The sequence below is a fragment of the Haplochromis burtoni genome, unplaced genomic scaffold, assembly GCF_018398535.1.
Source record: "Haplochromis burtoni strain Fernald_Lab_line unplaced genomic scaffold, NCSU_Asbu1 Contig_152, whole genome shotgun sequence".
NCBI lineage: Eukaryota > Metazoa > Chordata > Actinopteri > Cichliformes > Cichlidae > Haplochromis > Haplochromis burtoni.
Window position 1 is genome coordinate 821926 of NW_024582513.1, and position 22052 is coordinate 843977.

A 22052-nucleotide genomic window follows, 5' to 3' on the forward strand; every position below is an offset into this window, starting at 1 on the left:
AGAATGATTTGCCCTGTTTCTGTTTACAACAAAGCACTGGAGCATAGGGCAGAGCTAATAGATGCTGCTGAAAATAAAATGAAATGGCATTTTTCCAGTTTCTGCCCAGTCTGCTTGTCTGAGATGGTCCCACATGACTGTTTTTTCAGAAGGCATGGGGTGGCCAGCAGGAGGAAGATTGGTGCTTTTCTTCTTGTGCAGGCAGCAGCTTTAGACATTAAAGCGTCCCTGCTATACAAAAGCGCGGCGCCTGGTCTGTGTGAAGGGCAGATGCTCCTAATCTAATCTGCAGATTTAAACCTGTGTCAAATAGTTTTACAATACTTTACATTTAAAATACATTTTAAAATATATCATAAAATGTTAAATTTAAAATTTATATATTTTATACATTCCATATTTTTGATGAATAAAGAAATAAGAGGATAATAAATGTCACCACCTTCCTGTCTATTAAATATCAAAGAGGATTTCAAATATGAAAAATTCAAACAGGTCCCCATTCTGTGCCTTCATAAAAAGTAATAAAGCTATGATACACCAGTGCATAAAGCAACTTTAGAAATGTGTACACATATGGCACCCTACTTACATACAAATAACTGACATATTTTAACCAATCAGAATCATTTCAGCTTCAGTCCTACTAATTTGCTTTGCTTAGTGACAATTTTCCTAAAGAACTGTGAGTAAAGAGGTGTTGATAGAATTGTGCTTTAACCTATAGGCAGTCACTTCTGTACAGAGAGACACCTGATCATCTGTTTTGCCTTTGGAGATGGGAATATAACACGAACAACCTATGTTTGGTTCCTTTTCCTGGTTACTGCCACAGAGCCCGAGTCATCCAGCATGGTGGGCCTGTTGCCCAGTAGGTATGCTCATGGCATGTGAATCAAGCAGTAGAGCAGAATTGGACATTCCAGCTGACTGGCTGAGAAATGGTAAAGCACGTTTGAGCATGTGGGCTTGCTGTTGTCCTTTAGGGCACGGATATTTGGATGAAATGGCATCAATTAGTGGGATTTCCACTGACGTGTGTGCTTATTTGCCATTTGGGCATGATTGAACAAAGATGTTCACCCAAGGGAACGCACTTTTCCACAAGAGTGATGTAAAAAAAAATGCTCCGTATTGTCCACTAGCAGTGCATAGTGTCAGTTTGGTTTCATGAAGCCAAAAACCTTCAGTTGAGAAGAAAATTGAAGTTTCAGCTACACTAGTCTAATATCTGATATTTACACCACAAAGAAAATGTCAGTAGTTTGTTTGAATATATACATTTAGAAAAGAGCAACATGAAAATTGCATAAGGATATATAAAATAACCTGCACCCTGTGCATGTTGGGCCAATGGCACCTGTAAGTATGTGTGCTGATGAACAGGAGTGTGCTACAGGCTTGGAAGTTTATAACCTTCATAAATATGTGTCAGGCACTGCTGCAGCAACTGCTGACTGTGTTGATAAGGGGCCAAATTAGCCTTCCGACCTCACCTAACCCACTTCCTCAAGCACCAGTTTGAGATGTAGAACATGACACATATCAGTTATGTAACAGTTTTTTTTAAAAGAAAAAAATATATCAATTCTATTTATAAATAAATGTGTCTCCTATACATCTGGACTGAACCACAGTGTTCAGTTGGATCAATAAGTGCCTCAGTGAAGCATAGAAATGCTGCTCCTTAGACCTGCTCTTTTGACTAAACATAGTCAAAAGACATACAGTAATTAAGATTATTTTTCGCCAACCCTAATAATGGCTAAAGAGCCATAAATATCTGACACCTTGTAACCCATGCATTTAAGTCACAAGTTAAATAGATGGATTCATGCTTCACACACCCCTTGATTACAAAAACGCCAATAATTCAACTTCAACATTTTCTTTAACAGGACTCATATTCTATTACACAACTATGTTAATAAATTTTGCACTATAGCACTTTTTTCCCACTCCCTTAGGAAGATGTAAGTAATTCTATTCTGAAATGAAACAACATAAACTCCTGATATTTAAATTAAATGCGACTGTTACGCTTTATTCTACTGTACGCAATGATTCACGCATCAGGACGACAGCTTGAGGTTTACATCAAAGTTCTGTCTTTGCACAGTAAACATCACTCTGCAAAACACGATGATAATTTGCTACTTAAATCCAGAACTTACCCAGCACACCCACTCTATATTAACTAATATTAATGGGAAAAAGCCACAACAGTGAAAGAAAAGTATGAACATAAGTAAAATGACTTAATCTCACTTAATCTGCAAAAGAAGTTCAATTTAATCAAAAATAATCCATTTCATTAACGCAACAGGAAGGAAATGACATAGGACCTCCAGGACGAGTTAGTAGATTAATTAATGTATTTAATGATTTTCAGCATTTGGGATTACAGTGTGATTAACATTTTTGTGTATCCATCATCAGTACAGCTGTTTAGGAACTAAGCACTGCTTACCTCCCAACCCGGGACGGAGCCTGTTGTCATATCCATCCAACAGCCTGTCTAAGATTCGGGTGAAAATGGTGATGTTGTCTTTACTGTCATCAGGCAACGGCTCTCTGTGTCCAACTACTGCCCTGCAGGGAAAAACAAGGAAAAGAAAGTGGAGTTCAAGAATAACAAAAGCTGTCAGATTTAGCAAAACCACTGATGTGCTGACACTGCGTACAACAGTGTGAAAGCCTGCTGTTTGTTAGTATCTCCCACTGTCTCGACTGGGTGGACTCTCCGTTTTTAGAAAAAGAATACATTTATAGTAATGAGTTGTTTCCCAAAAAGAAAACACTCAGCAGCATTTTGTTAGAGAATTCATCATATGCTATCAACCATTAGTTATTAATTTACACGACCCACAATCCCCAACATAACAATACTGTAGTGAAATGAAAAGGCTACTATATGTGGAACAGTGATGAGTTAATGAGTACCATCTTTAATTAAGTTAAAATCCCCCTGGGAGCTGACCTATAATATAAAAGTAATCCTCGTCAACCACCCCTCCATGCCCACATGCACTCTTCCACATGCAGCCCTTCACACTTCTGTAAGGAAGGAAACGAATCGTGTATATTCCATGAAAGATCCTCAAAGGAAATCCCAGAAAACTGGGAAACTGTGTTTTCTCTTGACTTTCTGTAGCTTAATGCCTGCTAAAATAACAAGTCAATATAAAGAGTCCACTGGAGCTACAGCATTATCCATTAAAACACTTACTGGGTGAAGGTCACCTCTTTAAATGTATGCAATTGTAATTATTATCAGCTCGGGGAGTTAAGGATCTTAAAAATGGCATTCCTACACAAAACGCATCATAATTTTGAGGCATCTGGGCAAAGTACTTCAGTTTAGCTAAGTGGCCATTATGAGGGCATGTGTGGGCAATAAAAAATATCAATTAAGCATCAGGGTTCCTTCGTGTTCTAGCGATTATTCCCTCCTTAATGTAGTGGCACTCGTGTTGTACAATACACCAAGCATAAATGCTTTTAAAGCTTTAAAAAATGATAAAGTGCTGTGTTTATATTAGGCAGGTTGAAATGTGTAAACTCTGCCAGTTATACTTTATTCAGTGTTAAATTAAACATTAAAACCCTCTGGTTTATATAAAGGATACTGTGCTGTCAATATTACAGGGAACTTTGTATTTATATTGATTATGAAGGTAATGTAATGCGGCACAGTTAGCACTTCTTTTACAATGTGTTTTTTATTGCTTCTAACTTTCTTTTATGTTCTGCATTAGTAGAGAAAGATTGACTGTTTACTAATCGATTTCCTAACACTGTACTGGGGGCTGCGTTAAATTGTTGGCGCCTCACAGGGAAAGCATTTGGGTTGGGTGACTTTTACTGTGAAAAGCTAATGAAGCAAGATGGTTATTGCATAAAATGCATGTATGAAATAACATTTTATTTTCTTTTTTGACAGTGGATCAGTTTTAATTATGGACGACAGTAATAGAAGTTTAATGGGGTGAGCTCTTAGATGAAGAGCCGGAGGCGAAAGACGGCACACCTCCACTGTCTGCAAATTACACTTCCAATTATTTGTGATTGACTCTTTGAAACATTGTTTGTTGGACTTCACAGTAAACAGAAACAAGTTGCTCTTGTGTGTTTTAAGTATTTAACTAATCTGAAAGCTGCTCATTTTGAAATAAGAACACTGGGGGCCTTCTACCAGTACATAACTCTCACACAACACTACTGAGAAAAGTACCTGCAGCACTCAGTGATTTGTGTCTTTAATAACATAGCATTCAACATGTGCTGTAAAATCTTCCACTGAGGTCTCATACCATGTCTACAGTTAGGTCCATACTTTGTTTTCTGTTATTTTGAACATCACCAAATGCTGTGTTTCCTCCCTCGAGGCCTTTACTGCAGCTGCCTTCAGTTGCTGCTTGTTTGTGCTTCTTTCGGCCTCCAGTTTTGTATTTAACAGCAGAAAAGCTTTATTGGACTGAGATCAGGTAACTGACTTGGCCACTGAAGAATTTCTCATTTCTTTGCCTTGAGAAACTCTAGGGTTGTTTTTGCAGATTGCTTTGGGTCAGTATCCATTTACAATGTGAAGCCCTGTCAGTTTTACAGCTTCTGGTTGAAAAGTTCATCTTGGTTTTATCTGTCCAAGAAGTTTATTTTTTTCAGAACTTTGAAATGTCTTGTTCGAGAGCTGTTTGAAACCAGTGGTTTCACTTGGGCAGCAAACAGCTTACAGCCAATTGTCCGACTGGTTTTGAGCCTGAGGCTCAAGTAAAAATGGCTCCAATTACTAAACAGTTACTAATTTGTTGTAAACCCTTAAATTAAAGCTGGAAAGTATGCCCTTCAATCACATCTTGGTTGTTTGATTTAAAATTCACTGAGGTTGTGTACAAAAGTTGTGCACCTGGGACTAACTGTATGACCACGACAGGTTCACAGGTTTGGCTGTACCCCCGAGTATTAACAGCACATGCTCAGAAAGTCCCAAGAAAGTCGGAAACTTTCAGAGGGTTCATATCACTTCCCCGGGTGAAAACCTTCCTCAGTTATGAAACTTGTGCTGAAATGCTGCTGGTAATTTTAGCATTCAGGGTGGCAGCAGAGGGACGAGTTGAGACTTCACAATAAAATCAAATAGGGCCCAAAAAAGTTGTCTACCCAGAGGAAATATGTAAAATGGAAGAAATTGCCTCTGCAGCAATCTCCCTTGATGGACTTGTTGATGCCAAGCAGGCGCAAGTACACCGAGTTCACTAAGTGCACGTTTTGTTTGAACAACGACAGTGGTGTTTTTGTGCATTTCTGCTGTAACTGCACAAGATTTTAAAAAAATCATTAATTTTCTTCTCGTTTTGTTGACATGACACAACTGGAATTTCTGTTCGTCTTTTCTTTTCATGCCCTCATAAATGGACACTCTTTTCTATGCTGTATATTAGTTATTGTAACAAAATTGACTCTTCTAGTATGGCTCATCATTTTACCATTAAAAAAATATAAAAAAAGACAAAATCTGATTACAATGGATTTCTTTTTACAACCGCGTCCATCAAAATGACAGAATCAAAACCTAATGCCACCTCTGCACCAAGGTGAACATGGAAAATGGAGAATGCAACTTCCAGAACCGAGGGCAAGTGATAAGACAGATGATGTCAGATGTTTGAGGCTTCGTAACTTGTGAGTGCACTCCACTGAGACCGAGCCTTTTAACTCCAAGCTCACGACTTGAACCCCATCGAGCAGGGCATGGTTTGATATATTCCAACTGTCAAATAAGCACCTACCTCTATAATTATGCTCTGGCAAAAAAATATATTAAAATATGACAGCATAACAGTGTACTCATAAATATTTGAATGAAATAATACTGGATAATTCTGGATTTTCCATTCACGCAACTTATCAAAAATGGACAGGCATGTGTGTTTGAAGTAGCTCAGACACACCGAAAACACCAAAATACAAAAAAAGCTTTTAGAAATGGCTGGGAAGAGTTTAACTGCAATAGGTGATATCTCACTTAACATGAATCATATATCAAACAAAAAGCCTCTGTGGCCTCTCAGACGGCACCGATGGAAATTCAAAAATTAATGAGAACCCCTTAGTCGCTAAGAAACCGTTCGAGCAACATCTGCTGCACAAATATCCACTTCAGAAAAAAAACAAAGCAAATGTGTGGCGTGTAGCATCTGCATGTTTAACTGAAACACACACACTTTCTGTGACACACACACACACAAAAACACACTCTTGTAACCTCTTCCAGTAGGCGCCAGCTGTTTAAATTCACTGATGAGGACTAAAGAAATGGGACATTCCCTCTGTATTTGACATCATTTTTATTGAAACACGGAGGTTTTATAATCGTGCCAGCTGCTGTGTTTCACTCCCTCAACCCCCTTCATTATTCACACCATCTCAACACAAGTGCATGAATCCAATTTTAAAAGAAGCACAAAGAACCAAACAGCCATTATATCTGCACATAACAGGATGTTTGAATTTCAGGGGGGGGGGGAGTTGCAATAGGAGCAAAAAGACCCCCGAAAAAAACAATTACTGCTGTATGTCTTAGTTTCGTGTCAATGCCAAATTTGACAAATACTTTCTTTTATTAAACATTGATATTAGTCATAGGCTCAGCATATAAATACTGTTAATTATTAATGACTTCCAGGATGTCTGATCGCATTATTCTGTGTAGCTACTCTAAAGTTGGACTTTGATGGTTAAAAGTGAATTATGAATATTTGAACATGAGATGAGTGATATTTACCGATGCTGTGTGAAGACAGCCCGGAAAACTATCAGTAAAAGGCCCCAATTCATCATCAGATCAGTTTGCAACAGAATTGTGAGAATTAATTAATTTTCATTAGTGGCTGCAGGAAGACATGGAAAGATTAGTTGGACCTCGTACTTTTTAATTCTTATTGACCATTTTCATATCAAATGAGTGACTAACACAGACTAACACGACATTGAACACAAGTGGCTCGTGTTTTATTTACTGAGGCAGTGACTGTAAATGAAACCGATATGACTGCTCTAAAAAAGGTGCAGTGCGCTAGCGCACCGAGCTTCGGCTTGTATTCTTCTCCAGCCTGAGCAGGTTTAATAATAAGGATAAGTGGAAACAGCTGTGTGTGGGTGTGCAGGACCTTTAAGCTAACAATGGGCCCTTTTTCACAGTGGGTACTTGACTTGTATCTAGGAAGAGCACAGGTGTTACAACTAACTTTAACAATGGCTCTGTTATATCGTGCTGCAGAAAACGGCATGGCAGCAGCAGGAGCCTGAAACAGGAGTAGATAAATGGTATTCAATTCAAAAGGATAACAAACGTCTGTGCTTTGTAGTTCTTTGTTCAATTTGCAAAATTATCCATATGAAAAATGCATTTGAAATTCTCGTTATCCATTTTATTTTCCTGGTTGCTTCACTTCATTTGTAACATCGCCACCTGGTTCTTTGCTTTGTTTTGTCTGTGGGAGTGGACTGTACCAGTTTCCGGGGGTGTCTAAACCCACTAACTTGACGAAAATCTGACGTAATATGTGCATTTGAACACATGTTCATTTATCAGCAACACTAAGGCATTAAATGTTAACTCGTGGACTGGATCCAAAGGCCAGTGAAGTTTTGTTGATGAGAGGACACAGAGTAACCTTCAAAGCGCCCACCTTGAGCATGTCCTCTCTTTCCACACCGCAGAGGGTTTGAATATATTGTGTATTTAACGATCCTTATATCTGAGTTACAATGACTAGCTACTGCTAGTTAAATGAATAGACAGAGAAATGTAAGTAAAGACTTGTTAGTTGCAGTCTATTACTGCCTACATGACAATGGTACAGTCCATGTTTTTTTCATGTAAAATATCCATTTGTGTATTTATTTAAAAGGGTGGTGTAAGCCCATTTTTATGTTATTTATTTTGATGACACAAATTAAAAAAAGAATCGAACTGTGAAGTGTTACACTGAACGATTACTTGTTAACAACCATTAACAGGAGTCACTCTGTGCTTTTGGTCCTCTTGATAGCCGATTCCTACATATTTTCCACAAAAAGTCTCAGTTTCCCCACACTGCACAATTGCTCACTTACATGAAAAGGCAGACAGTGAGCTGCTATATCTCAAAATCCAGACAGTAATTAATATTTGTACACAACAGCACTACACTCCCTGTTAAAGTGATGACGACTGACTATTTTCTATAGACAGGAAACAAACTTGCATGGACTTTTGCAGAGCTTTATCCTCGATGTTTAGGAGCAGCAAGCACACAGTGTTGCAGAAACAGATTATAGTAAAGCATTTTACAGCCCTGAAATTAAAAACCCAACGCTGCAGCATTTGTCACCAAATTAATGATATCAAAAACGCCGACTCACTGGAGCGGCGAATGGTGCACGCCGTTAACCTGAGGTTGGTGTTACCATAGTTTTAAAATATTTAAAGCCTAAATTATAATATTTAATCACTTTAATTTAGTTTGGATTTTTGGCTTAGATTTTGACTGAGTACTTTTGCAGAGAAAGCTTTAATTTGGAATTTAAATTGGCTGTTTTGTCACTTCCATGGTTGCAGTACAAGGCAGGAGAGCGCATTAAAACCAAGCTGCTGGTGGCATATTTTCTGATGGCATCATTAGATGGGATAAACACGGGTATTAAATCAAGGGTATTCTGCCTCCTGGAGCACAAGGAAAAGTTTCTAACCTAATCATATATGCACAAACTTTTTGGGAAGTTTACTTTCTGTAGTAGACACTATGGATTTAAATGTTATCCTGTGAAAGTTTCTTAATTAGCAATGTTCTGTAAAAGGCGTCTCTTTAATGAATTATTACTTAGTCCCATTTCTGAAGGGCATCCCTGATTTCCAATATTCCTCAGCTGAAATGAAAGGGACTAAACATCAAAGGCCTTTGATACCTTTAGTGGCACACCATATTGTTTGTGAAAGCTAACCTCGATGTGGTCACTTTCTGCTGTAGTGTTAGCGTCTTACATGGATGACTGACACCCTGAGAAGAAGAAGCAGACTCGCTGGGCTGGTGGTGGGAACAAAATGCGTGTGGGCCCAGCAGTCTGAGTTAGTGGAACGGGCATGCACTGAGTGAGTGGACTGGCGCCAATCCAAGGTTAGTGCGCTGAACCAGTCTGACAGGTGAAGGATTGCACTCTTGGCCGGGGAAGAGATGTAGTGTTGGTCTCCCAGGGCATGCTGGTGCCTGCTGGCAGCCAGAAGGTGTGGAATGAGCAGCGAGGCTGGAGGGAAGTGAGCGGTAATGAGAGCTGTTCGGGTGGCAGGAAGAGATGAAGGTGCTTCATGAGCTGACAGAGTGATGGCAAATAAACCTTAGTGAAGAGGAGTAATTGTGGAAGCTAAAGTTCAAGTGTGCTGTTGTGTGCAAATGTGTGCTTCGCTCGGTGACGGATCTGCCTCGTTTTGTGGGGCCAGTTATTTTATCCCACAGCCTCAGGATGCTGAATATATAAAGCAGTTTCAAACTATTTGATTAAATCTTCGCTGTACACACAACAGGGACTGAATTTCATTACCAGCTAAAGGAGCTCTGAGGTTACATCGGGACTGGCCAGAGGAAAAGGTAACCAAATCAGATTTTAGAGAAAAGTTGTGATTGGATTTGAAGATTTACTGCTATACAGCTACCACCGACTTAAATGTCCCGTCACTTCCTCAGTGTGATGCATCCTCATTTCAAACAGGATGTCTGTGAAGACAGTGAGGGGCGAATCTCAAGTGTGAGGCAATGAGCTTCGGTGGTTTTATTAGAGAGAAGGGTCAGAAAGGTGAGGCCGCTGGAAAAGTTGTGAGGATTTTATTCATTGAACCTTCAGGTTACACCCACTTGTGCAGCATGAGTCACCTCTGAAAATGCTTTGTTCTCCTGAAGGTTCTCAGTAGCTTTGACCTAAACACAGCTAAACAAACCAAATCCATGTTGAACCCCATTTAAAAACAAACAAAAAAACAGCCTTTTCATTAACAAGAATGTGACTTGTCTAGCAATGAAGCAGAGTGCGCTGAAGAATACAAAATAGATGGACCTATTTGCTTTTCCTTACTGTCATCGATTCTGTTACAATGGTGGATGTTCATATTAAACACAGGCAAAATTTAAAGTAGCAGGTTTTTCCTTCCCACCATTCCCAAATGCTTGCCCATAGGGGTTCGTCTGATTGTTGGGGTTCTCTCTGAGTCTTAGCTTTACAATATCGAGTACTGCAATACAAAGGTGGCTGTTCTTGTTTTTTGGAGCTGTATGAATAAAATCAAATTGAATTGCTCTAAGGAACTACTTTCCAACTATTTTTTTCTACTTTTGGCCGTGGCTGATATTAACTGGCAGGGATTTCCTGATAGTCTTGGTAGCTGGGGATCAGTCCTGGAGAGTGAGGTCTGGGCTTCTCTGCTTAGGCTGCTGCCCCTGCGACCCGGCCCCGGATAAAGCAGAAGAAGATGCATGGATGAATGGATGGATTTCCTGATATGGTTATCACAGGCACAGCAAGAGGTGTAGATATGAGCACAGCAGCTTCTTGGTTCTAAACCAAATTTCCTAAAGAGCAAGGCACAAGGCAACAGTGGACCCAGTTCCTGTTAATGGCCAAAGTTTTTGTCTGTATATTTCACAGACATCAAATTCACCCCAGAGCCCAGGAAGCAGTGTGTAGAAACGTTACCTTGCTCAAGGGTACCTCAGGGTAGCCGTTCAGTGGATTTGAACCGACTAACTTCTGATCATGGGGCAAACACTATACCTACTGAGCTATTCTGGAATTTTGAGGTAGAAGCAACATTAAATCACTTAAAGACAAATGTCTTGTCTTGATATTCAAACCCAACTGCCAGTCCTGTCAGCTAAAAACAGGAAACTGAGGCTACCGTTCACACAGTGATTCCACCAGAATTGGATGATAGAAGATGTGAAAAATGTTGGTCTGATTTCTGCTGCGACATTGAGATGATAGGGTCAAAAGCTAGGTGTAAATAGCATGAAAGCATAGATCTATCTTTCCTTAACAAACAAATTAGTTGCCAGGAACAGTTTGAAACCTCCACAGCAGCAGGAAGAGGAGCCTCTTTTTCTGCAGTCAGTCAATCAGAAGAAAGTCAGCTTTTAGAGAGATGCATAAAGGGCCAGTATCAGTTAAATAAAAGGTTTTTCTTTTTTCTATCTGCAGCTTTAAAAGTAAATTATGCAAAGCTACTCTAGTGGAGTCCCAAAATAAAAAAAATATATTGCTGGAAAAGAGCAGAACGGGTCCCCTTTAACATTTGATGGAACAGGAGGAGGCAACAACTTGAAAGATGTCACATAGATGCTCATTCCTGGTAGATTACATTGTAATAACAACAGTGCAATGCTTTTCACACTAGTACTTGCAATGGACTTCATAAATTGTGTTTCATATGTTAATCCCCAACAGTGTGTGCCCTTGGATTGTTTTTAAATGAAGAAAGAAGAGCATGATTTTTGTTCCTGTGCACATAGTGAATACATACTTGTACACTGGAGAATTACAATATATATTGGACAGTAAATGCAGCACTCTACAGCTCATATTAAAGCAGTACATGTGGATTTGACGCACCTATTGTAGTGCTGCATCATTCGTATATTACCGAGAGCACCCTTTTAAAGTTAGCGGCTTGAAAAGCTGTTGAACCCTGATAATAGAACAGGAGAAAAGGAAGGAACAAACAAACGGTCTCGTTGATTAACTTCCATTCCAACAAATTTTTAATCTCTTAAGCATTTGGCTGCTGCTGCTGTTACTGCTCATGCAGTCTGAATTCCAAGTGGGCACCTCAGGAAATGCCACAGCATCCTCGTCCAACTACCTTGTCTCTATCTCAAATGTGCGTCACCCCATCTGAGTTGACGTGAGAGCTGCCGGATGACTGATAAGAATCCTGATATCCAAAGTGGCCTGACGACGCACCCGTTGAACTTCTCGCTGTCTTGCCGCTGAGAGCCAAAGGCGACTCAAATCGAATGGAGGGGATTAGTGAAGCTGCTTGGAGCTTTGGGAGAAAAGATATACTGGAAGCTGATCATTTTTCTTGACTGCAGCTATGGGAGGGACTGATTAATTTATTTATTTAAACATATGAAGACAAATATGTCCATCTTCCTGGGAAGAAGGCATGATGGGAAGAGATTTCTACATTGCTGATTAATAAATTTTGAATTTAAAGTTTGCATTTATGCATGAGATAACCTTTACATTCTTCATCTTCATCTTCCTCACCAGATCCTCCCACTCATATTCTTGCCACATCTACCAACAATATATTGATAATATTATCCGGCGTGGCATTATGCAGTATATTGTCCCTTGCCTTGTATCATTCATAGCCTTTTCAATGTGACTGATTTTTCTTTGTTTGCGTCTTTATTCTGTCATCCACTCGCCTGGTTTAAGCAGATAATATGCACCAGAGAGAAGCTGAAGTAGGAGGGTGGGGGTGAAGTGCTTTGGGTAATATCAAACGGTACCTTTGCCCGACTGCAAATGTCTCATCTGCAGTCATTCCTCTAGGCCAAGATTTCTCACATCTTTCACTCACTGTAGTTGAAGTGTTTGAGAGGAGCTAGTCAAAGAAGTTCAGAATCTGTTGGAGTGGAAACTGTTTGAAAATGTGATAAACAGGCGTTTAAACACATCAGAATGACAAAAGGCCTTATGGCCGTGCTAACGGTGTTCTTGTTGTCCATCACTTTCTTTGGGAGCATTTTTCTCATTGTGATGGCAAGCCACACATGGTAAGCTCCACACCTCACCGCCACTTTAGTTTACTTTGCAGTCACTACTTTAAATATATTCTACTTATTGTTCAATGTTGTTTCTTTATTAAATGTATTTATTTTTCCATCACACCTTCCAATGTTTATATGGTGTGCACACATATTAACACTGCAAGGTCAAAGTTCTGTTTTATGTTATATTAATACATCTTTCTTTGTTTGAGTTACCTGGGGTTTGGCTTCTCCTCCTGTCTGGCTAAAGGTGTGGCAAAGGACTGGGAGGCTGAAGTACCACTGACAGCCTAATTGGATAGCACCACATGCTTCATTGCCTGGGGGGTGTTTCAAGTTTGTTTAATTGTTTTGTATTAGTTGGTTATACGGCAGCCATTTTGTTTTCCCCCTGTATGTGTCATTTGGTTTAGCTAAACCAGTATTTAAGTTCCCCCTGTGTCATTTCAGCAGGTCAGTTTGTCTTATGTTTGTTTCAGGGTTTGTTAATTGTTATCTTGAGTTTAGTTTATTGAGTTGACCTCTTTTATTGGTCTGCCTGTTTACGTTTTTTGGCTTTGTTAAATATATTTTCATATTTTGGGGTCAATAAAACCCCTTTTTTTAAATTAAACACCTGTGTCCTTTATGCCTTACTGCTTGGTCCCTGATACTTATCATTTCAGATGCTGTGAAATTGTTGTGCACACACTCACTCCCTGTACAAAGAATCCATTTTACAATAACACCTTTTTTTTTAATGACATATTTATACTATATAAGTACCAGTCCATACCATCATTACAGTTATAAGTGCGATCATATTGTGCATCCAGTGCATTGGTTAAGATTCAAAGAAATAAGAGTGTCGGACTTAATATGTGCTAAATTCCTAGATTTTTTATACCATGCAGCCTGATAAATTTTCCTCTTACAGTCCATCTCATCCAATCATCTTTCTACTAAACCTTGAATCTTTCCCTATGCAGTTTCTTATGGCGCTCTTCCCACAGGAACTCCAGGCACTCCCCTGGCAGCTGGGCTGGAGTCCCTCCAGTATTTTCTCAGTTAGCCCCCCCTAGGCCTTTTACCAAGTATGCCACACCTGGCACTCTTTTTAAGGCAGGCACCTCGGGGACATTTTTAGTACTGGACATACTTTCCTAGTGTGTGTTTGGAGTAGATGCCAACTTAGGTTATGTGTCCACTGGGAACATTTCCTCTGAGCTTTATATCACTGTATTGACTTATGAGAAACTGCTACAGATTTCATACGATGTCGGGAGATTTACATTGAGTTTTTCACTCAGAGCAGAGGAGTGAAAGAAACCTTTAGAAAAAGGTTTTCAATAATTGTTCAGCATTAATGACAGGCATGTCCAGCAATTCTTCCCAACATCTGTTTAACACTAAAGAAACAGGAGCAGGCCAATTTGGAGCCTCCTCAGCCCATTGATTACCATTAGGCTTAAAGTTGGGGACTGTGGCACAATCTGTTCAGACAGAAGAACAAGAAGAGGAAAATAAAATCAATTGAAAAACGTTAATTTCCAGCTGTACTACCATCAGATTTGTCGAACATTGTTCTGTCTCTTGTGGTTGCTGTGTCATCGGTATTTTTGGAAGTTTGCAGTCCCAGATTTGCACAGAAATATGTATGTGACATTTCTGTCACCAGAAATAAAAGCTACACGTATATTACACTATGATAGGAGTTAAAACCATTAAAATGTAATTTCTTTAAGTGTACAGCAGGTGTATGTTTCAGCTCGTAGTTGCTCATTCTTAGAAAAACTAGCTCCTCTTTCCATTCAGTACACATATTCATCTTGCATGGTCATCCCACACACAGTCTGAATTCCCCAGTCCATCGCTGTAAAAGCCTCTGACTTACTTGATCTTGGAATTTAACAGTTTTCGCCTCTCTTCTTGTCCTTGATCTGTAACTAGCTTTAATTCAGTGCCATGACAACCAAGGTCGGCGAGAGGGCAGAGAAATGTCTTTCTGGTGTCCGTTCAGCTCGCAGACAAAAAACTGACTAATCAGAAATGATCGAGTTGCAGCGAAAAAGAAAAGCCAGAGAAATGAAATCTCAAAAATAATGAGAGCAAGGTCAGCATAGTTCAGTATTGCTGTCATAACAGCTATTTGAGTCTAATCAGATTTGGACTCCATGCAGAGATCCACAGCAAGGTTATACCATACTGAATTTAAAGTAACACGTGCTTTAATACTCCAGTAGTGATGAGACATTGCAAGAGGAAAGCCTTGGATGCTTTATTTGGAAGTATGCCACCACAATAGATATATGCTTTGGTGTAACAACTCCTTACAACAGGAGGAAATTATCTAACGTAGAGATATGATCTGAAACGTGTTGCGACACCAATCTGCTTTTGAGGCCCAGAGTTTCACCTGCACTACTGATATCATCGGGGATTACAAAAGCTCTACCAGCACCATCAGCAGCAATGAAGATATCAATTACAACTTTAACCCTCTCACATCTAAGTAACCCTAATCCCTAACTCTCTGCTTGCAAAATATGTAATATCTGGATTTTGCAAATTACTCTCCAAGAAAAAACATAAACAACTGACAAACTATTAGTCTTCATTATGAAACATGATTACAGCAGTCGTGTGAAAAAGAGAGATCTCGGAGTCTAAGCACATCATTTCTGCTTCCATGGGAATTAAAAACAGTAAGTAGCAGCCATTGCAAAATTCACCTGAACAAATCACAAAGCTTCTGGAACAATGTCCTTTAGGCAAGCGAGACAAAGTACAGATGTTTGGCCATAATACACAGCACTACAACTGTCAAGCACAGTGGTGGAGGGGCTATGGTTTGGGCTTATTTTGCATTCACAGGAAAAGAGTCGACCATGAACTTGTCTGTATACCAAAGTGCAGCCGACTCCCGAAACTTTTGAGGGTTACACTTAGAGAGCACCCGCGGAATAAAAAACGGCAAATTTTGGATGTGTTTCCTCCACTTCCATACCATTGATTGATTACGTTAAATTCTTTCGCAGCTGCTCCATTCCCATGTTGTTGTAGTACAGGGGTCGGCAACCCCAGGCACGCGTGCCACAGCTGGCACGACCATAGCTGGGCTAATGGCAAATGCCCGGTATGCCCAATGGTGATTTTCCGTTTTTATGGGCCGATGATTTTTTTTTTGTAACGGTATAAACAATGAAAGGTTGTGGATTGGCCAGATGCTGGCCGGTGTGTAAAAATAACTCAGTTGTTTGGTGGTGGCTATCGCGGAGCTTCCACAGATTCAGTAACATTAGCAAGTGGTGGAGGCCAGAGGTGGATGAGGGAAAGGGGAGGCAAGAGGAGGAGAGACCCGAGGCGGCCGCCGGTCCGAGTGTCAGGTGAACTGAATTTCAGGTAAGAGGTTATGTCTGCAGTTTATCTGGGTCAGATATAAGCCAAGTTTAGGGGTAGTTTATTTTCATTGTGCTTACAGTCAGTTACAATAACTCGTACTGCGTACTAGCTAGCATGATGGAGTTTCTATACAGCTGGGTGGGTGCTATGATGTTACTGATAGTGAACTTTATTTTATTCATAAGGTTAGTTAGTAGAGTTGCCAACCGTCCCGTAAAAAGACAGAATCGTCCTGTATTCAGAGAAAATATTACGCGTTTCGTCTTGACACAAAGCTGGAGTTATTCTGTGTCTTTACGCTGCACAGCTGCCTCGTCTTCTCTCATCCTCTCACCCTCCCTCTCCTGTTTCTACTTCAATCATGAAACTGTTCAATGATCAGCTGATCGGCTTTTCTCTCGTTTGTTTATCGCCCACTTTTCGCCAGAAAGAGGAAACCGCCGGAGGTCGCGTTAAACTACAGCAGCAGGTTTAAGCTTGATCAGCTGTTGTTAGAATTTATTTAATATTAATTTCCAGTATCAGTTGATGTTTGCTGGAGCCACAGCTGTAAAAGCTGCTGGTCATGATGTTGGTTTGGTTATCAGGTGGGAGGGAAACATGCAGATGAAACCAGGAGATGTCCTTACTGAATCATCAGAGCTGAACAGGTGATGGAGAAACAGGTTTATGTGTGTTCATGGAGCTTGCATTTTCACCTGCTGAACATCACTACCTGACAAGTTTAACTGTCTTCAGAGCATTGCAGAGGCCTTATTGACAGTATTTGGCTCTACATATCTGTGTGAGCAGATTTTCTCTCACATGAGTGTCTTCAGGTAGCCGTCTGAATGCTGGACACTCGGAGACCTGTGTCTCTCAGTGGGAGACCAGAGATCCGAGTGTATTAACAAACATGCCATATTGGCTCAGTTTATTTTTCTTATGATTGTTGTGAGGAGACCATAAATAGCATTTGCATTTTCTGTTGTACAGTTCATTTGCTGTTATGGAATTCTTGTTATGGATAAAAAGTGTCTTTCTTTTGTTTCAAAATAGCTGATAACTTCGCTGATAGCTCCCAACATCTGCAAATAAATATAATTCTATAAAGTGGTTCTCTATATTGTGTAACTGTTAATATAGAGTGTTATTAAATTTATTGCTAATGCAATCATATGACACACTGACTTCTGAGGAAATTTTAGATGGCACTCATCATCAGAAAGGTTGCCTACCCCTGTTGTAGTATATTAATGACTAACCTTGTATTGTGGATGAATTATTTCAGTTGTTCTCCTGACTGAAGTTTGGTCTGTTTACAGCATCCTGCTATGTGATTGCATTTGCTCCTATCTTAGTGAACCCTTATGTTAACTTTTATCAAGTGGAAAAAAGCTAGCTTTCATCCTCCAGCTTCACTGTGTTTATGTTATGCTAACATAGCTGTGTCGCTAGCAATCACGTAGCACATCATTATATACCAGCTAGCCCAACTTCAGTAACCCCACAAAAGTCACTGCTTTTTAGTTTTCTGTATTTATTTATGTTGGAAGTGATAGCAGAGCTGTACTTTTTAATTTTTTCAGAAATCTCTCAGTCAGAACATGATATATCATGTTTAAGTGGAAACTAGCAAGCTAACTTCCTGCTAACGTTAACGGATGTTAAAATTAATTGTTACTCCTGCAGCAACACTGATCATTTCAGTAAAGATGAAAGATGAAAGACTAAACATTTTTTGACAGATTTTTGACCACATAAAATCGGTTCGAGGTCAGTAAGCACAACCAGAATTCATACATAAGGCGCACCGGATTATAAGGCGCACTGTCGATTTTTGAGAAAATTAAAGGACTTTAAGTGTGCCTTATAGTGCAGAAAATATGGCATTTTCATTTTATTTTTAATCCTAGATATGCGTTTTGGTGCCATCTAGGATCTAGATGACAATTCCCACCTTTAAATTCAGAATTACTTCACAGTTTCTTTCTGAATATATTGCAGCTACAAGAGAATTAATTTCATGGGAGCACGCTTTGCAGTAAAGTCTACACCTAAAATCTCGGTCATACATGTCGCAATCCATGGAATTTCTAGCAAAGAAATGGGTGTCTATTTCTTTTTACGTTTCTTAGATTGTCATTATTTACTGATTAGGAATCCATCTTTAAAGAGTATACACAGCAGAATCTTGCAGCTTTTATGACCAACATATGTATCTCCATCTGACGGCGAGGTGAAATCACTGGAACGGCACTTTTTCTCTTCCTTGACAGAAGTGTTATCCTTTCATCGTTTTCCATCTCAGAAACACATGTTCTCCCGCCTTACTCTCTTTTCAACTTGATATCCCCCTCTCTGTTTTTAGCTGCCTCCAGCAGAAACAAACATCCTCCGACCTCTAAAAATGTAAATGTTATTGAACTAGTATATACTATTCACTACTGTGTCATCTATTACAATATATCCAATCATGTGTTGAAGGTAAATGTGTGAAGCAAACATTTACCATCTGACGTGACATTTTTCATGGGTGTTGGCAGAATAGCTCCTGCGGTAAAAGCCTGTGGTCAGTGAGTCAGTCACAGCAGCTACACTGCAACATCCAGGACATTCAACTGACCTTCCATGCGCACAATCGCACATCTGCAGTACTCAGATCCATTTGAGAATTAGAAATGAAATCATGGACTCTTAATTTGAAAATCAAACTAATTTGTCTTTAAGAGTAAGATGAAAAAATGTCTCATTATTTTTTTCTGAAGGAGGCCATTGATGTCCTGATGTTGGCTGAACTTAAACATGTGATGCGAGTTTTCGAAATAATGCTACACCCAAAGATTATCATACCTTTATTAATTAAAATGTCCATTATGTACTTTTTTTCAGTATTCAATTAATAGATCGATCAAGTCCTGTTTTATTTAGCGTTTGTACCAATAAACTCCAACATTAGAACCACTGACAGCTGAAGTGACCCTGATGATCTCATTAGAATGCCACCTGTCAGGGAGTTTGATATATTACATAGTTTTTTTTCTCATCTTTGCCGTTTCTGTGCATGAAAGCCTGCAGCATGCCACTGGAGTTATGTTGGCTTGCAATGTGCCTGCAAAGTTTTGCAATCTGTCACATAAAACAGCCAAGTGGGCTGGGCAAAAGTCACGAAGCTGTAAGCAAGTTGGTCTCAATTGTGTAGAATTTCTATGATGTATCAATCCAGGAGCACAGGTAGTAAATTAGGTAAATCCCAGATCTAGTGTAACAGCTGTGAAAGAGGAGATGTTCTGCAGAAAACTATAGAAGAATCCCCATAATTGTTTTAGTTCCTGTTTTAACCCAAGATGAGTGGTTGGTACAACAGAAAATCATTCCTCAAGAAACTGGTCTGGGTGGCAGCACGATCAAGCTCCTTTGGCATGTGCACAAAAAAGCAAGTTGGATCCCTACAAGCCCTACTCTGCTGCTAGCGTCACAAGGAGGACCTACCCAATGTAGCATTGTCCAAAAAACAAACAAACAACAAAACACAACTTGATACCAAAAATTCAGATTAGATACTCATTTGCAGCAGTATTTATACCAACAACTTCTTCACGCCCTCCAGTTGACAACTTCACACACAACCACTGCAGACAGATAGACACACAGCTCCGCCTCTCATTAGCAGCTAAAGTTGACGTCCACAACACTGAACAACATTTTAGGAAGAATTTCAAAAGTTCAGTAACATTGAAGTGTTAAACACTTTCCATGACCTTGATGGAATACTGACCTTAGTTGTTTAACTATTAGTAATAACCTGGAGCTATATTAGTTTTCTATTAAGTCATCTTTAAGGCACTAGGTACTGGTTAGGGGCTTTGGCTAATAATAAAATGATAATGTTTGAGCTATGTTATCAAGCCTGAAAATGCTGCATATTGTCACCTGTAAAAAAGTACTTCAGATACTATGAAAACTTACTTGTATAGTAATTTCTGTTGGTTAACTTACTGAATTTGTTAAGAACGTTAAATAACTATGTAGGTTAAATCTGCACTATGAGCTCTTGAATGTGATAGGAAAAGAAGTTGTACATATCTTGGTTATAGAAAATATTCAGCCAAATAAAAATATTATGTATATGCATCTATATCCACGCTGTAACTGCGCCACTATTTTCCTCCCCTGGGACCCAAAGTAAAATCAGCTGATTCTCTATAAGAACCAGATCTTGATTCCCATCCCTCTAAATGAATTATGAAGAAGTCTCTATTCTTTTCGCTTAATGCTTAAAAAACAAAAACAAAAAAGTCTGTTTCCATCTGCAGTACAAAGTAATTTGTACAGAAATATGTTACGTCTGAAGAATGGGCACCAGCTGGTTAATGAGAGAATTAGAAAAAATGGGAAGTGGACTGTAAACCCAGATCAACTGGCACACCTGGATGCTGTCTAAAGCTTCCAGGCAACATTGTGCTTGCCGATTTCAATGAGATGTGACAACCTGGTGGTGTACATCACACCACCACCTGCGACACCACATGTGCTAAAGCTACCGGTACAACTGCAGCTGAAGGAAGGAAGGAAGTACTATGTAATCGATTAATAATCTAATAGTCAGCAATATGTGTTTTTTCACTCTTTAAGGAAAAATTGCTTCCTGCTGCACAGCTTTAACTAGCCAGTCACTGTAATTTCCCATATAGTCATTGAGCCCATCATGTGGATACAAAACAGTTAATCTTGACCACATTTAAATCTGCAAGTCATTTAAAAAGAAATTCCTAAAGACATGTAGTCTCCCATAGCTAATTATAACCAGAACGACACCGGCTCCCATATTTTATGAATCTTTTCCTGTGATATAACAAGAATAAATGTGCACAGCTCTGACTGAACGGAAAACTGAACACACAGATGTTCTCGTCTTAAATTCAATTTCAAGTGTCGTATCGTATCAGCCTTATAAACAGTCAATATATTGAGATGTCTTGAAGGTGTAGGGCTGTGGTAAAAATAGCACTTTATTAGTGGTAAATAGATGCAAGATTTTAAATATTACACACCTTACGCACATTCTGTTTGCCCCCTTGTTGGCTGTTAAAACGGATTTCACTACAATACGTAGAAAAGACAGACTCAAAACACGAAAAAATATGTACATTTATAAGGTCTTCATGCATCAAGTCCAACCCACATATCAAAAATGCATTTGTAAAAACCACACACTGTTCTCCAAATATACAACTGTAATGCATAATGACAGCATAAGGCACCTTGGAATAATATTTCCACTTTATTCCAGATCAACATGACCTCGTCCAAAACATTATAGTGAAGCTCATGCATAAGACCTAGTAGCACCATTGTATTTTGTTCATCTTTCTGCAGACTGTGTTAAACATTTTTACCACGTTTAGACCAAAATTCAAGTGAGCTGCAGGAATATTTCAGGAACACTAAGGCTACGTTCACACTGCAGGCCTTAATGCTCAATTCCAATTTTTTGATCAAATCCGATTTTTTTGTCTGGTTGTTCACACTGCAAATAAAATGTGAAAGCAAACAGCTCTAGTGTGAACGGTTCACGTCCCTCAAAGCGGCCCCGCATGTGCAAAAGAAGACGTCGCAGACAACGCGCTCTGTTTCCGGAAGTAAAAATGGTGGCTACAGAGCTATTAGGTGTTGTTGCAGCAGTCTATCGATTTCTGCACAGTCGTAACCGACAGAATTTTGACAAATTAATTAGAGAAAAAAGGACACTGAGAAAAAAAGAGAGCCCGTGCTTTAACAATGGCTTTGTTTGGAGTAGTGGCTGCTACCTCCGTGCAGAGGTATATATGGACACGGAGTTGTTTAGCTTGAATAGAACTGTCTCCCCATATGCTAATCAAGTCC

General features: G+C 39.4%; 1 protein-coding gene across 2 annotated transcripts in view; it reads right to left on the bottom strand.

The window, feature by feature from the left end:
- gabra3 (gamma-aminobutyric acid type A receptor subunit alpha3) overlaps positions 1-22052 on the bottom strand; it is a 104167-nt gene that overhangs the window by 45389 nt on the left and 36726 nt on the right. For both annotated transcript variants that reach the window (XM_005931930.3, XM_005931931.3), the window contains exon 3: positions 2471-2592. In XM_005931930.3, the coding sequence (XP_005931992.1) occupies positions 2471-2592 (122 nt within the window). The remainder of the gene's footprint in view (positions 1-2470; positions 2593-22052) is intronic.